At 47.6% G+C, this 14,926-nt stretch overlaps 1 protein-coding gene across 1 annotated transcript; it reads right to left on the bottom strand.

Annotated features, from left to right (window-relative positions):
* Positions 1 to 13,396: 13,396 nt before the first annotated feature.
* On the bottom strand, positions 13,397 to 13,787 carry LOC142301051 (histone H2B 1.1). The gene has a single exon (XM_075342071.1). The coding sequence runs from the start codon at positions 13,785 to 13,787 to the stop codon at positions 13,407 to 13,409; it is 381 nt and encodes a 126-aa protein (XP_075198186.1). The 3' UTR covers positions 13,397 to 13,406.
* Positions 13,788 to 14,926: the final 1,139 nt, after the last annotated feature.

The following is a 14,926-nucleotide window of genomic DNA, read 5'->3' on the forward strand; positions in this document are numbered from 1 at the left end:
GCTTACGTTTTTAACCGCACCATTTTGGTACAGAGGCTACGTTTTTATCACCTGTTGTTGCATTTTGCGCAAAATTTATGGTGACTAAAAACCGTCGTTTTGGTGTTTGATAAACAGAGTAGCTGCAAAAAAAAATCCAATCAAATTAGTTGATTTTATATTTTGATAGATCGGGCGGAACCAAATGTGTGTGTATTCTTTTTTAACCCTTTAATTTTCAATGGGGTGAGTTGAACTTTTAGGTGTTTTTTTATTTTTCAAAATTTCTTTTAAAACTTTTTTATTTATTTTACTAGTCCTCCTAGGGGTCTATAACAATCAGCAGTCTGATCGCTCATTCATTTCTCCCGATCAGAGCAGCACCGCTCAGACTGGAAAAAGTGATCATCTCTTGTAACAGCCAGTACTCGGCTCTTTTTTTTACAGCACCTTAGTCATATGAGCACAAGTGTCATCACATGACCTTGTGCTACCATGACAACCACCGGATCCACGTGACCATGTCATGGGACTTCCGGTGGAGGCCTGTGAGTAACGTTATAGCGTGATCGCTATTATAATGGCCCTGTCACATGTTGACAGTGTCATGTAAGGGGTTAAAAGGCATAGGCGGATAGCGATTCCAATTGTGCCTAGCAGGCACACATGTCAGCTGTATAAATCAGCAGCCAGGGGATAATAATACTATGACCGATATGATTAATAATACTATGACCGATATGATATCCTATTACTGTCTGCGGTCGATAAGGGGGTTAAAATGGTTCCCTCTATAAAATATTGATCTACTGACCCTCCTAAGACAGCGCTGCACATGCCAGACACCTTCCTTTTCATTGCACGGCCCTGATGCTCTGTTAGCGACCAGCTTGAGCCTATGACGTCACTGGGGATTTCCCCCACTTGGATGATAACCTCTGAATGCTGATTTGCCGCGCACCTGGGAAGCTACATGGACTGGACATGCGCCACTGATTGTGAGGCATTTAGTAGATATCTGTGGATTGTGCTATTTTGACTTGACACACAACTTAGAACGATCCCCTGAGGAAGCCCATGTGAAACGTGCATTGGGGCTGTTCTAGTGCATAACTTACATTGAGGTAACTGTGTCATGGGGTGTCATGCAAATTAGGGACCGCAAATCCTAAACTGGCGCACAGGCTAAGGGGGCCAAAGCTACTCCTGATCTCAAAAACACATCTCATGGTGACAATGTCTGGGTCGCCTTCCTTGCCCTGCTCCTGTACAGCCCTGATCTATTATCCCCTTTCCCTCACTCCAGGGAAGTTCCGGAACCAGAGTGATAGAATCAACAAAACAGGACAAACAGGGAAACCAAAACTCGATCACACAGCACACTCACACAGAGGTATTACACAACAAGTGATAAGGATGAAAATAAGAGCAAGGAAGAAACAATGAGAGAATTCCACAAATCCACGCAGTAACAATAATAATCTTTATTTCTATAGTGTCAACATATTCCTCAGCACTTTACAATTCAGAGGTTCATATACAAACAGTCATAAGTAACAGTTACAGAAAATACAATAATTAAAGCAAAAATAATGACAACCCTTCACAAAGCAAAACAATCACCAGCAGGACTGGGATACAATAGCACACAGACTGGTAGAGCTGAAGCTATAGTTAGCATAGGAAGACAGATTCCTCCATTTTAAAAAGGCAGGGAGTGACTGTGATAGGTCTCCCAGAACATGATCCAAGAGGTAACCATCAGGCTAGCAGAAATTACCTAATGCCATCCTAACAAATGAACACACAGCTGGTTGGAGGAGGGAAATATAGTTAAGTTGGTATAGTTTAGAAAGGTCAGTCGAGACTGAGACCCCAAGGTACGTAACAGTAGAATTCTGCCTTGTAAAGGGGAAATGTTCCTTAATATTGGCCACCTCTAGGTGGGGTAGGGTGATATTGAGGCCCTCTGATTTCTGGTAGTTGACTTTGAAGATGCTAAGGTAATTGAGATGCAGGGCTGAGAAACAAATTAAGGCAGGTCATTTGCATAGAGAATATAATGTATATATGTTACGAGGGGGACGCGGGGAAGCGTGCCTATATGGTATAAGGACAGCTTCCGCCGGTTAAGGTACACTGCGCGGTGTAGGGGACCGCTGCTATGGCTGGTGAAGAGAGAGCGGGTTGCTGCTAGCGATCGTCTGTTACATCACAGACGATCTATGTACACCGGCCCGCCCTAACCTGTGAGGGTTGTATGGCACGGGGCTTCCAGCTCGGTGTACCTGTTGCACGGGGAAGCACAGAGGTGCCCACGCACGTGTGCCAGCAGAAGTCACGGGAATGTGGCACGAGGGTAGCACAGAGGTGCCCACGCACATGTGCTTTCAAGAACCAGGTGAGTCCGACAGAGACTTCAGGAGCTCACCTGGAGCAGGAACACAGCCTGCTAATCGAGATACTGCCGGAGCAGCAAGGCAGAGGCACGACCTGCAAACCGGGTACTGCTGGGGCAGCAAGGGCAAAGCCCACAAGAGGAAAACAAATGACTGCACAGCGGCGTGGCAGCACGCTGCCAGTCATACAACAATAGAGGACAGTCGCACGCCGCCATGTTGGCAGGAGGAGCTTTTAAGGAGGTACAGCTCCACCCTAGGGCGGGCGTGAGGTGAAGATGACGGACTTGACCCAATCAGGTTCCACGACGTCCCAGCCCGGCCATTCAGGATTTACCTCATCACCTCCCTCGTCATCTGGCCGTGTGATATCAGTGAGCGAATCAGAAGACGTCACGTGGGGCACATGCTCACTTCCTGCCTCTGGGACATGGAGGCAGGATCCTCGGTCTCACCATGTGCAGAGATAAGGGAAGTCTTGCTGCTTCCCTGACCAGATATGCCATGGATGTGACATCCGAATTCAGGGGGGGACAGGTCCCTAGAATAAGAACCAAGCGGGCTGCACCACAGCCTAGCTGCACCTTCCTCAACTGACAACCTCTAAGAATAAGTTTCGGACTTTTATGACCTCAGCTCACCCTCCCACCTGTGACCTCATTTTATGATACCTTGTGGGCTGTGCCAAGGGGTCAGAGAAATGAGCTAATTCTAGTTTTTTACAAATCTTTGCCCCTGGGCCACACAGGTAAAAGATATTAGCGTCATATTGTATATCTCGATTTAACATTCACATAGATACCAAACACAAAATATCTAGCATGATTTTCATGGCCAACACCCATTTGTCGTGATACCTGCTATGTCCTAGAAAAGCCAAACGGTGCGCTGGATTCAGGGCTCCGCAGGGATTTTGGCAATATGGTTTTCATTTTTCCAGCATTAAGTGGCATCTAACAACTGTTTTAACCCCTTCACCCCCGGCCACTAAAACACCCTAATGACCAGGCCATTTTTTGCAATTCTGACCAGTGTCACTTTGACAGGTTATAACTCTAGAACGCTTCAACGGATCCTGGAGATTCTGAGACTGTTTTTTAGTGACATATTGTACTTCATGTCAGTGGTAAATTTTGGCCGATATTTTTTGCGTTTATTTGTGAAAATTTAGGAAATTGTGCGAAAATTTCGCAATTTTCAAACTTTGAAAATTTATGCCCATAAATCTGAGAGATATGTCACACAAAATAGTTACGAAATAATATTTCCCACTTGTCTACTTTACATCAGCGCAATTATCGAAATATTTTTTTTTTTCGTTAGGAAGTTAGAAGGGGTCAAAGTTCATCAGCAATTTCTAATTTTTCCAACAAAATTTACAAAATAATTTTTTTAGGGACCACATCACATTTGAAGTGACTTTGAGGGGCCTAGGTGACAGAAAATACCCAAAAGTGACCCCATTCTAAAAACTGCACCCCTCACACTGCTCAAAACCTCATCCAAGAAGTTTATTAACCCTTTAGGTGCTTCACAGGAACCAAAGCAATGTGGAAGGAAAAAATGAAAATTTTACTTTTTAACACAAAAATGTTATTTTAGCCATAAAATTTTCATTTTTACAAGGGAGAAAAGAGAAAGTGCACCCTACAATTTATTGTGCATGTTCTCCTGAGTACACTGATACCCCATATGGGGTAAAAATCAATTGTTTGGGTGCACGGCAGAGCTCGGAAGGGAAGGAGCGCCATTTGAATTTTTGAACACAAAATTAGCTGTACTCATTAGCGGACGCCATGTCGGGTTTGAAGACCCCCTGAGGTGCCTAAACAATGGAGCTCCCCCACAAGTGACCCCATTTTGGAAACTAGAGCCCTCAAATATTTTTTCTAGATGTTTGATGAGCACTTTGAACACCTGGGGGCTTCACAGAAGTTTATAACGTTGAGCCGTGAAAAGAAACATTTTTTTTTACCACAAAACTGTTGCTTCAACTAGGTAGCTTTTTTTTATCACAAGGGTATCAGGAAAAAATGCACCATAAAATGTATTGTGCATTTTCTCCTGAGTACGCAGATACCTCATATGTGGTGGAAATCAAATGTTTGGACACATGGCAGTGCTCGGAAGGCAAGGAGCGCCATTTGAATTTTTGAACGCAAAATTAGCTGCACTCATTAGCGGACGCCATGTCGGGTTTGAAGACCCCCTGAGGTGCCTAAACAATGGAGCTCCCCCACAAGTGACCCCATTTTGGAAACTAGACCCCTCAAGGAGTTTATCTAGATGTTTGGTGAGCCCCAAGGGGCTCCACAGAAGTCGATAATGTTGAGCCATGAATAAAATTTTCTTTTGTTTTACCACATAACTGTTACTTGAACCAGGTAGCTTTTATTTCACAAGGGTATCATAAAACGTAAAAAAACGTATTGTGCAATTTCTCCTGAGTACGCAGATACCTCACATGTGGTGTAAAGTAATTGTTGGGCGCATGGCGTGGCTCAGAAGAGAAGGGCACCATTTGACAGCAAAATTGGTTGGAATCATTAGCGAACGCCATGTCACGTTTTTAGACCCCCCCTATGGTGCCTAAACAGTGGAGCTCCCCCACCAATTACCCCATTTTGGAACTAGACCCCTCAAGGAATTTATCTAGATGTTTAATGAGCCCCTTGTACCCCCAGGGGCTCCACTGAAAGTTGATAACGTTGAACCGTGAAAATTATTTTTTTTTTTTTAAATTTTTGCAGCAACAAGGTAGCTTTTTCTTTTTCTTTTTACAACGGTATCAGGAAAAATGCACCATAAAACGTATAGTGCAATTTTTCCCGAGTACGCAGATACCTCACATGTGGTGGAAATCAATTGTTTGGGCGCATGGCGGGGCTCAGAAGACAAGGAACGCCATTTGACTTTTCAAACGCACAGACGCGGTGCACTGATCGGACGCTGCAGGAGGCACGGTCGGATGAGATACAAAAAGCGCTGGGGATACGGAAAAAAAAAAAGTCACGCCAAAAATTGAGTAGGGATGCTGATCCGCGCTCAGCGGGACTCACGGACAGATGCAATACTTTTTTTTCCGTATCCCTGACGCTTTTTGTATCGCATCAGTCCGTGCGTCCCGCCGAGCGCTGATCAGGAATGCACATAACGGATCGGCATCCCTGCTCAATTTTTGGTGAGACTTTTTTTTCCGTATCCCCAATGCTTTTTGTCACGCCAAAAATTGAGCAGGGATGCCGATCCGTTATCTGCATCCCTGATCAGCGCTCGGCGGGACGCACGAACTGATGCGATACAAAAAAGCGTCGGGGATACGGGAAAAAAAAGTCCCGCCGAAAACTGACTACGGATGCAGATACGTTATCTGCATCCCTGATCAGCGCTCGGCGGGACGCACGAGGTGTAAAAATGGACAGGGGATAGAGGAAAAAAGAAAAAAAAAAAGTTATACTCACAGTACCCAGAGGACTAGCAGGAGGAACAGCTTTACAGCAGCAGCAGGCAGGAAGTTGGACAGCTCAGCAGAAGACCCAGGAAGAAGGACCCAGCGATGGAGGCAGATGTGATCGGCCGGTGAAGACAGGTAAGAGGACGTCGGGGGGGACAGCAGAGGGGGGGGGACAGCAGAGGGGTAGGGGGAGAGCAGAGGGGGAGAGGGAGAGCATAGGAGGAGGGAGATACCGGAGGAGCTGCAGAATAGAGATGGTGGGGGGCAGATCGGGATGTCGGGGGGGCAGATCGGGATGTCGGGGGGGCAGATCGCAGGGGGGCACGGGCAGGGGCCATTACGGGAGCGCGCAGGAGCAATCACAAGAGCGCGCAGGGGCTGTAAGGAGAGCAGAGGAGGAGGGAGATACCGGAGGAGCTGCAGAATAGAGATGGCGGGGGGCAGATCGGGATGTCAGGGGGGCAGATCGGGATGTCGGGGGGGTAGATCGCAGGGGGGCATGAGCAGGGGCCATTACGGAAGCGCGCAGGAGCAATCACAAGAGCGCGCAGGGGCTGCAAGGTGAGCACAATACTCACCGCTCCTGCTCCGTGACATGACAGCAGCGGCAGCGGTGGCGTGGTACCACTAGTACCAGCCAGCCAGTGCTGCACGCTGCAGACATGTTGGGGGAGGGTCCCCAGACCAGCACAGGCCTGGGGAGGGCGGCCACCGGCAGATCAGACCGCCCCACTGCACACTGATTGGAGCAATTGCGCGTCATAGCACAATCGCTCCAATCAGTGCTGCAGGGGCTGGGGGCGGCATGTTTGAGATCCACCTATGATCTGCTGTACCTGCTACAGCACATCATAGCCGGATCTCATAGTATCGCACTAATTCCGGCATTATTTTTACCGAAATCAGTGCGAAAGATTTGGTTGGTGGTTCAGATTTGAAGCGGCAGAATCTGTGCATTTAATGGATGCACCACTTCTGGGATGACTGCAGGCTACTATTTGTAGGCTGGGAAGGGTCAAATAAACATGGCTCTTCCCAGCTTGATAATACCAGCCCCCAGCTGTATGCTTTACCTTGGCTATTTATCAAAAATAGGTAAGAGGCCATCCCGTTTTTTTTAAATAATGTACAAAATCAGGATGGGATCCCATCTATTTTTGATAACCAGCCAAGGAAAAGCAAACAGGTGAAGGTAGCATCCCACAGTTGTCTGCCTTACCTGTGCTGGTTATCAAGAAAAGCTAGACCTCACATCAATTTTATTTTATTTATTTCATACGTATATGTTTGTATAGCATTTGCTGCCATTTTTCATCCTTCTGCAGCCCCCCAGCAAATACTACGACCATTTAACTGCACAGAATTTTGGATAGCCATTGACTTACATGGAGTTTTGTGTCCTCGGTCAGGTCTGGGTCTTCAACCAAACTTTTAACTAAACTGCGTCCGAACCTGGCGAAACCAAACTTCTACGAATCGGCTCATCTCCACTTGTAATGTATATACATGCCTATGTGACTGGCTAATGTCTATATCTCAAAACAGGAGAGCAGCGACCATAAATGTACTGAAAACAAAATACAAAAAATCTGCAACCAGAAATACAGATTATAAAAATAATCACAATCTGGTTTCAATCAGTTTAAAAAATGTATGTGACACATTCCCTTAAAGTAAAATACACCTAAAAATAGTATTGGAGCAGCAGCGGGGGAACGAGGACAGAGGTGAGTGTGGAGCTGCGGTGAAACGAGGAGAGGTGAGCACAGAGCAGCGGGAGGACTGAAGAGAGAGGTAGGAGCTTGTTTTTTTAGGGGGGGGGGTGTTTTTTTTAAAAAAAAACAGTGCGTACACGATGGCCGGTGAACAGAGGCCATGGGTAGGAGGGCAGCATTATACATAGAGCATGGGGGGCTGGCAGCATTATACATGAAGGCCTGGGGTGAATTATAAAACATGGAGGACTGTGGTGCAGTATAATATATGGAGAACTATGGGAAATGCATTTTAATACATGGAGGACTATGGAGGTGCATTCTAATATATGAAGGGTTATGTGGGACTCTTTATACAATATGGAAGGCTATGTGGGGGCCATTACAGTATTTGGAGAATTATATACGAGGGGGGACAAAGATAATAGCATGGGATGGGAATGTTTTGTGCTGGGGGAAAAGGGCTTTCTCTCGTCACCCAGCTTTCCCATGTTCTGCTATACATCTCTCAGCACCCAGCTTTCCCATGCTCTGCTATACATCTCTCATCACCCAGCTTTCCCATGCTCTGATATTGGAAAGTTGGGTGCTGTAGGAAAGATGTATAACAGAGCATGGAGAAGTTTGGTGCCAAGGACAAGATGGCTATCAGAACATAAGAAGGCTGGTTGCTGATAGAGGGATTTCAGATCATAGGAAATCTGGGTGCTGAGGGTAAGAGACAAGTGTTTGTGTCATTATCCCGTACCCAGAGTTTCAGTGTCATTGTTCCATACCCCAAGTGTCAGTGTACGTAGAGAGGGGGCAAGGTCTAAACTTTGCACCGGGGCTCATCAAACTCTAGTTACGCCACTGGTCACAGCTCCTGGCTCTATGTGCTGCTTTGCCCCGGGCACTGTTGTGAGCCACAAGACTTATAATCTTCTGCCCGGGGGATTCTGGTGGCAGGTCGTGAAGTGCCCACCAGCCTAGGGCACTGCACCCTGAGATGTGCGCAGGTCCTGAGGGAGCTATGACCTTCTCCCCTCAGCGACCGTGTTCTCCTGCGTCTTACTTGGTTCCTAGTGGTTTCTTGACTGCTGTACGTGTATGTGGCTCCTGTCTCCCCAGATCAGTTGCCCCGCCTGCCTGAGCATCTGACCTAGTGGATGGGAGGGCTCAGACGATGTGGTGACCATCCTAAATGACCCTACCCTAACCCCATCCCGGTGAGAGGGCAACTGATTTATGTATGTTTGTGGATTGTGAATGACCGTCACTGATCTCCTCCTTACCCGGGATGAATACTGCACCTCTGGTGAGGCGCAGTACCCTGTGGTGATTGAAGCCTCAGGGGCGCTACACATGCACCCCATATAGCGCTGTATAGCCTTCCTATAGAGCAGTATGGGTCCATATGTTGCTGTTAGTGATGGGGGATTTTCTTGTTTTGCTGCACAGACTCCATATTGCGCTGAAAAGAACTTTATATCAGACGTCCCGACACCGCGGGTCACAAAGAACAAAGAGCGGGAGAAACTCTCAGCCAATCAGCACGGAGTATGGCTCTGGCTCCACCTATAGGCGACATCAGATTAGATCCCCAAACAGACGCTAAGGCTATGTGCGCACGCTGCAGTTTTAATGGCGCCAGAACTGCAACCAAAACTGACACCTTGTCACAGAGCCTGGAAATGTAAAAAAAACAAAAACTCGTAATGATGAACGATGCTGAAGGTGGTTTCTTATTCATCCACTTTCTTATTCAGCAATTTAGTATTTTCATTTTTTTACAGATTTAACAACAAAAATAACACATGACAATAATAAAATAGGGCACATCAGTGCATTGTAATATAAAAGCACTTAAAATCTGCTGCAAACATTTTAAAACTGGCAAAAAAATGGCCATCAAAGTGGGCACTGAAGTATGTTAGTGAAAGTGTTAAATGGCTTTGTGCCACGGATCGCAGACCATGTTTACATATCTAGTGATGCCCCTAATCAAATTCAGATCACTCCAGCCTAGCCCAAAGGGGTTATGGGCATCAGGACTGGCATCAAAGTGGGCAATCTATGAAAACTGTGGTTTTGCCCACTTTGATGCCAGTTCTGATGCCCAGAACCTGTTTGGGCCAGGCTGGAGTGATCTGATATTGATCTGTCATCACTAGATATGTAAATGTGGGGTGAGATCAGTGGCTCAAAGCCATTTAACCCCTCAAAAACACCAGGTACTTATTCAAATTTGTGAAAATTGGCTGTGTGCCCAATTTGATGCCAGTACCCTTTTGAGCCAGGCTCGAGTCACTTGGATTTGATTAGGGGCACCACTAAATATGCAATTGTGGTGCTAGATTAGTGGCCGAAAGCCATTTAACCCTTTCAATAACATACTTCGATGCCCATTTTTTTTGCCAGTTTTATAATTTTTGCTGCTGATTTTAAGTGTATTTATGTTAGGGCACATCAGTGCATTGCATTTCATTATTGTCATGTGTTATTTTTGTTGTTAAAAATGTAAAAAACTGAAAACATTAAATTGCCGAATAAGAAACTGATAAATAAGAAACCAACTTCAGCATCGTTAATGACGTTGCGTTTTTGCCTTGTTTTTGTTAATGCGTTTTTTTTAGAGGAGACAAAATATGATAGGATAATGCATAGATAACTAGAAAAGATAGAAAAATTATAAAGGATAGATAAAGAACATATAGAATATGTGTGGCTATTGGAGTAATATAAGGAGTTAATGTCAGCTGTGATTTGACAAAAAAACAAAGCTGCCTCAAGCCCTAGGATAGTAATGGGGAGGCGCATATGAGATCCACCATATTCAACCCTATAGGTCAAAAGAAAAGCACAAACACGAGAGAAATGCTTTATTTGAAATAAAATATGCGCACACCCTGGTTCACCCCCGCAGGTCCAACATAATCCACACAACCCACGAGGATCCTCGGTTCTGCTACATCATGATGCTGTAGTGAAGGAAAACGTGACCGATCACTACAGCCTCTGGGACACTGACAGCAGCTGGAGCCCTCGGCTATGAGCAGCGGTGACGTCACTGAAGTCACCGGAGTTCACACCTGGAGACTCCCGGGGTATCATGTGACCGCCGGTCACCTCTGCCGGATTGCGGGACACGGCGGCAGGGCAGCCGGCAATCAGGTCACCGGAGTTCACAGCCCGATTATCACCACATCCGCTCCTCTCTACAGCAGCAGCCTCACATTGTATAATTACACAGCAGGGCCACACAAAGGTCTGTTTACCGCCATATACTCCTGAGTGCTCCCCATATACATCCATACAGGGCCATATACTCCCGAGTGCTCCCCATATACATCCATACAAGGCCATATACTCCCGATTGCTCCCCATATACATCCATACAGGGCCATATACTCCCGAGTGCTCCCCATATACATCCATACAGGGCCATATACTGCTGAGTGCTCCCCATATACATCCATACAGGGCCATATACTGCTGAGTGCTCCCCATATACATCCATACAGGGCCATATACTCCCGAGTGCTCCCCATATACATCCATACAGGGCCATATACTGCTGAGTGCTCCCCATATACATCCATACAGGGCCATATACTGCTGAGTGGTCGCCATATACATCCATACAGGGCCATATACTCCTGAGAGCTCCCCATATACATCCATACAGGGCCATATACTGCTGAGTGCTCCCCATATACATCCATACAGGGCCATATACTCCCGAGTGCTCCCCATATACATCCATACAGGGCCATATACTGCTGAGTGCTCCCCATATACATCCATACAGGGCCATATACTCCTGAGTGCTCCCCATATACATCCATACAGGGCCATATACTCCCGAGTGCTCCCCATATACATCCATACAAGGCCATATACTCCCGATTGCTCCCCATATACATCCATACAGGGCCATATACTCCCGAGTGCTCCCCATATACATCCATACAGGGCCATATACTGCTGAGTGCTCCCCATATACATCCATACAGGGCCATATACTGCTGAGTGCTCCCCATATACATCCATACAGGGCCATATACTCCCGAGTGCTCCCCATATACATCCATACAGGGCCATATACTGCTGAGTGCTCCCCATATACATCCATACAGGGCCATATACTGCTGAGTGGTCGCCATTTACATCCATACAGGGCCATATACTCCTGAGAGCTCCCCATATACATCCATACAGGGCCATATACTGCTGAGTGCTCCCCATATACATCCATACAGGGCCATATACTCCCGAGTGCTCCCCATATACATCCATACAGGGCCATATACTGCTGAGTGCTCCCCATATACATCCATACAGGGCCATATACTCCTGAGTGCTCCCCATATACATCCATACAGGGCCATATACTCCCGAGTGCTCCCCATATACATCCATACCGGGCCATATACTCCTGAGAGCTCCCCATATACATCCATACAGGGCCATATACTCCTGAGTGCTCCCCATATACATCCATACAGGGCCATATACTGCTGAGTGGTCGCCATATACATCCATACAGGGCCATATACTCCTGAGAGCTCCCCATATACATCCATACAGGGCCATATACTGCTGAGTGATCCCCATATACATCCATACAGGGCCATATACTGCTGAGTGCTCCCCATATACATCCATACAGGGCCATATACTCCCGAGTGCTCCCCATATACATCCATACAGGGCCATATACTCCCGAGTGCTCCCCATATACATCCATACAGGGCCATATACTCCTGAGAGCTCCCCATATACATCCATACAGGGCCATATACTCCTGAGAGCTCCCCATATACATCCATACAGGGCCATATACTGCTGAGTGATCCCCATATACATCCATACAGGGCCATATAGTCCCGAGTGCTCCCCATATACATCCATACTGGGCCATATACTCCTGAGAGCTCCCCATATACATCCATACAGGGCCATATACTCCTGAGTGCTCCCAATATACATCCATACAGGGCCATATACTCCTGAGTGCTCCCCATATACATCCATACAGGGCCATACACTGCTGTGCACCTTCCATGTTGTCTACATCCCATATTGTACTATTTACACCCATTTAAAGCTTTATCACAGTAATATTCACTTATACTCCAAAACAGTCCAGTATTATAATATGAATAGTCCATACAGCGCTGTATACAGCAATATAGCGTGATCGTATCAATCACTCCCGGCCTGAGAAGATCACCCGAATCACCGCGTGTTACCACAACAAAGAGCGGAAACTCTCAAAATTCACATTCAGCGCTCAGTCAATCAGTAAAGCTCTGGCTCCGCCCATAGGCGCTGTGTGTTAACCCGTTAATTCCCGCGATGTTCAAAAGCCGCCTCTAGAGCAGCACAGACTGCAGTGATCGAGCGCAGTTTCATTACATAGAACAATTGTGGAAAGAGAACAGATGTAGCGATTCCGAGGGGCATTATCAGCTCCGCCCCCTCCTCTGATTGGCTGAGCGCAGAACTGTTAAAGATTTTAAAACTCCCGCTCATTGTCCAGTTATTCTCTAGTAAACATCCATATACTGCTATATATCCCCATATAATACGGTTATCGCCATTTGCTGCATATACCGCCATATATTTCCAAATAGCTTTGTATGCTGACATTGCCATATAACCCCATAGCTCTGTATAGTGCAGAATATTCCTAATCTAGTTCTGTATACCGCAATATTGTGCTACACATCTATATAAAAAAAAGTGCTGTATAGTCTAATTATAACCCTATATAACGCGTGATTGTGCTGTGTACCCCCATACAGTGCAGTATAAAGCTTAGATCAATGTGGTGGCTCTTAGAAGAGCCTTTGTGGTGTGGAGCAGCGGCGGTGATCACTTGGCGCTGGTGTACTTGGTGACGGCCTTGGTGCCCTCGGACACGGCGTGCTTGGCCAGCTCTCCGGGCAGCAGCAGGCGCACGGCGGTCTGGATCTCCCGGGAGGTGATGGTGTGGCGCTTGTTGTAGTGCGCCAGGCGGGAGGCTTCCCCTGCGATGCGCTCGAAGATGTCACCGACGAAGCAGTTCATGATGCCCATGGCCTTGGAGGAGATGCCGGTGTCGGGGTGCACCTGCTTCAGCACCTTGTACACGTAGATGGCATAGCTCTCCTTCCGGCTCTTCCTCCGCTTCTTGCCGTCCTTCTTCTGAGTCTTGGTCACGGCTTTCTTGGAGCCCTTCTTGGGCGCTGGGGCGGACTTGGCGGGATCAGGCATGATGAGAGCAGAGAGATCTCTTCACTGGAGAGAGAATAATGATCCTGCTCCTCCCAGAGCGGCCGTATTTATAGCCCGGCCATGCAAATGACACTGCTGTCACATCGCTGTTCTATTGGGTGACAAAGGGAAACTGAACCAGCTCCGCCCCCTGCAGCTCATTGGTTGCCTCCTCTCTGCCGTCACATCAGCAGCTTCTCTCCTCTGTATCTCCCCCATACTACAGATCTCCATACAGCGCTATAAACCCCGCAGTCTACACGGCGCTGTGCACCCGGGGCCCCGTCACTCTGCCCCCGCTGTTCTATTGGGTGACAAAGGCATGTGACCAGTGTAAACGTCATGATCACCGCCCCCTGCAGCTTATTGATGGATCCACGAGTCTCATTTACATGGATGACTTCAGAGTCAGTCAATGACAGGAGAGGAGGGCGGAGCAGCAGCTTATAAAACACTCCGGAGCCGGCACACGCCTCACATTTGATTTTTCTATCTGCTGATATTTGAACGCTCAGGAAACATGTCTGGACGCGGCAAACAAGGAGGGAAGACCCGAGCTAAGGCCAAGACCCGCTCATCCCGGGCAGGACTGCAGTTCCCGGTCGGGCGTGTGCACAGGCTTCTCCGCAAGGGCAACTACGCCGAGAGGGTGGGCGCCGGCGCTCCGGTCTATCTGGCCGCTGTGCTGGAGTATCTGACCGCTGAGATCCTGGAATTGGCCGGCAATGCCGCCCGGGACAACAAGAAGACCCGCATCATCCCCCGGCACCTGCAGCTGGCCGTGCGCAATGACGAGGAGCTGAACAGGCTGCTGGGTGGGGTGACCATCGCCCAGGGAGGCGTCCTGCCCAACATCCAGGCCGTGCTGCTGCCCAAGAAGACGGAGAGCAGCAAGAAGGGCAAGTGACGCCGCTGACCCCGCATCCTCCACAACACAAAGGCTCTTCTAAGAGCCACCACCCCGTCCTCACAGGAGCCGGCCCCGTCCTCACAGGAGCCGGCCCCGTCCTCACAGGAGCCGGCCCCGCTCATCTCTGCTGTGATTGTGCTTGAACACCGCAATGCACGGAGGGAATAATGCAATCTATTTAGGTGGACACAGTTTGTAAAGCGCTTACTCTTTGCAGTGGTAAAATTAT

The sequence above is a fragment of the Anomaloglossus baeobatrachus genome, chromosome 4, assembly GCF_048569485.1.
Source record: "Anomaloglossus baeobatrachus isolate aAnoBae1 chromosome 4, aAnoBae1.hap1, whole genome shotgun sequence".
NCBI classification, from domain to species: Eukaryota; Metazoa; Chordata; class Amphibia; order Anura; family Aromobatidae; genus Anomaloglossus; species Anomaloglossus baeobatrachus.

What these genes read in the sequence shown, in the direction of transcription:
- LOC142301051 (XM_075342071.1), bottom strand. Translation starts at nt 13,787, where the DNA reads ATGCCTGATCCCGCCAAGTCCGCCCCAGCGCCCAAGAAGGGCTCCAAG.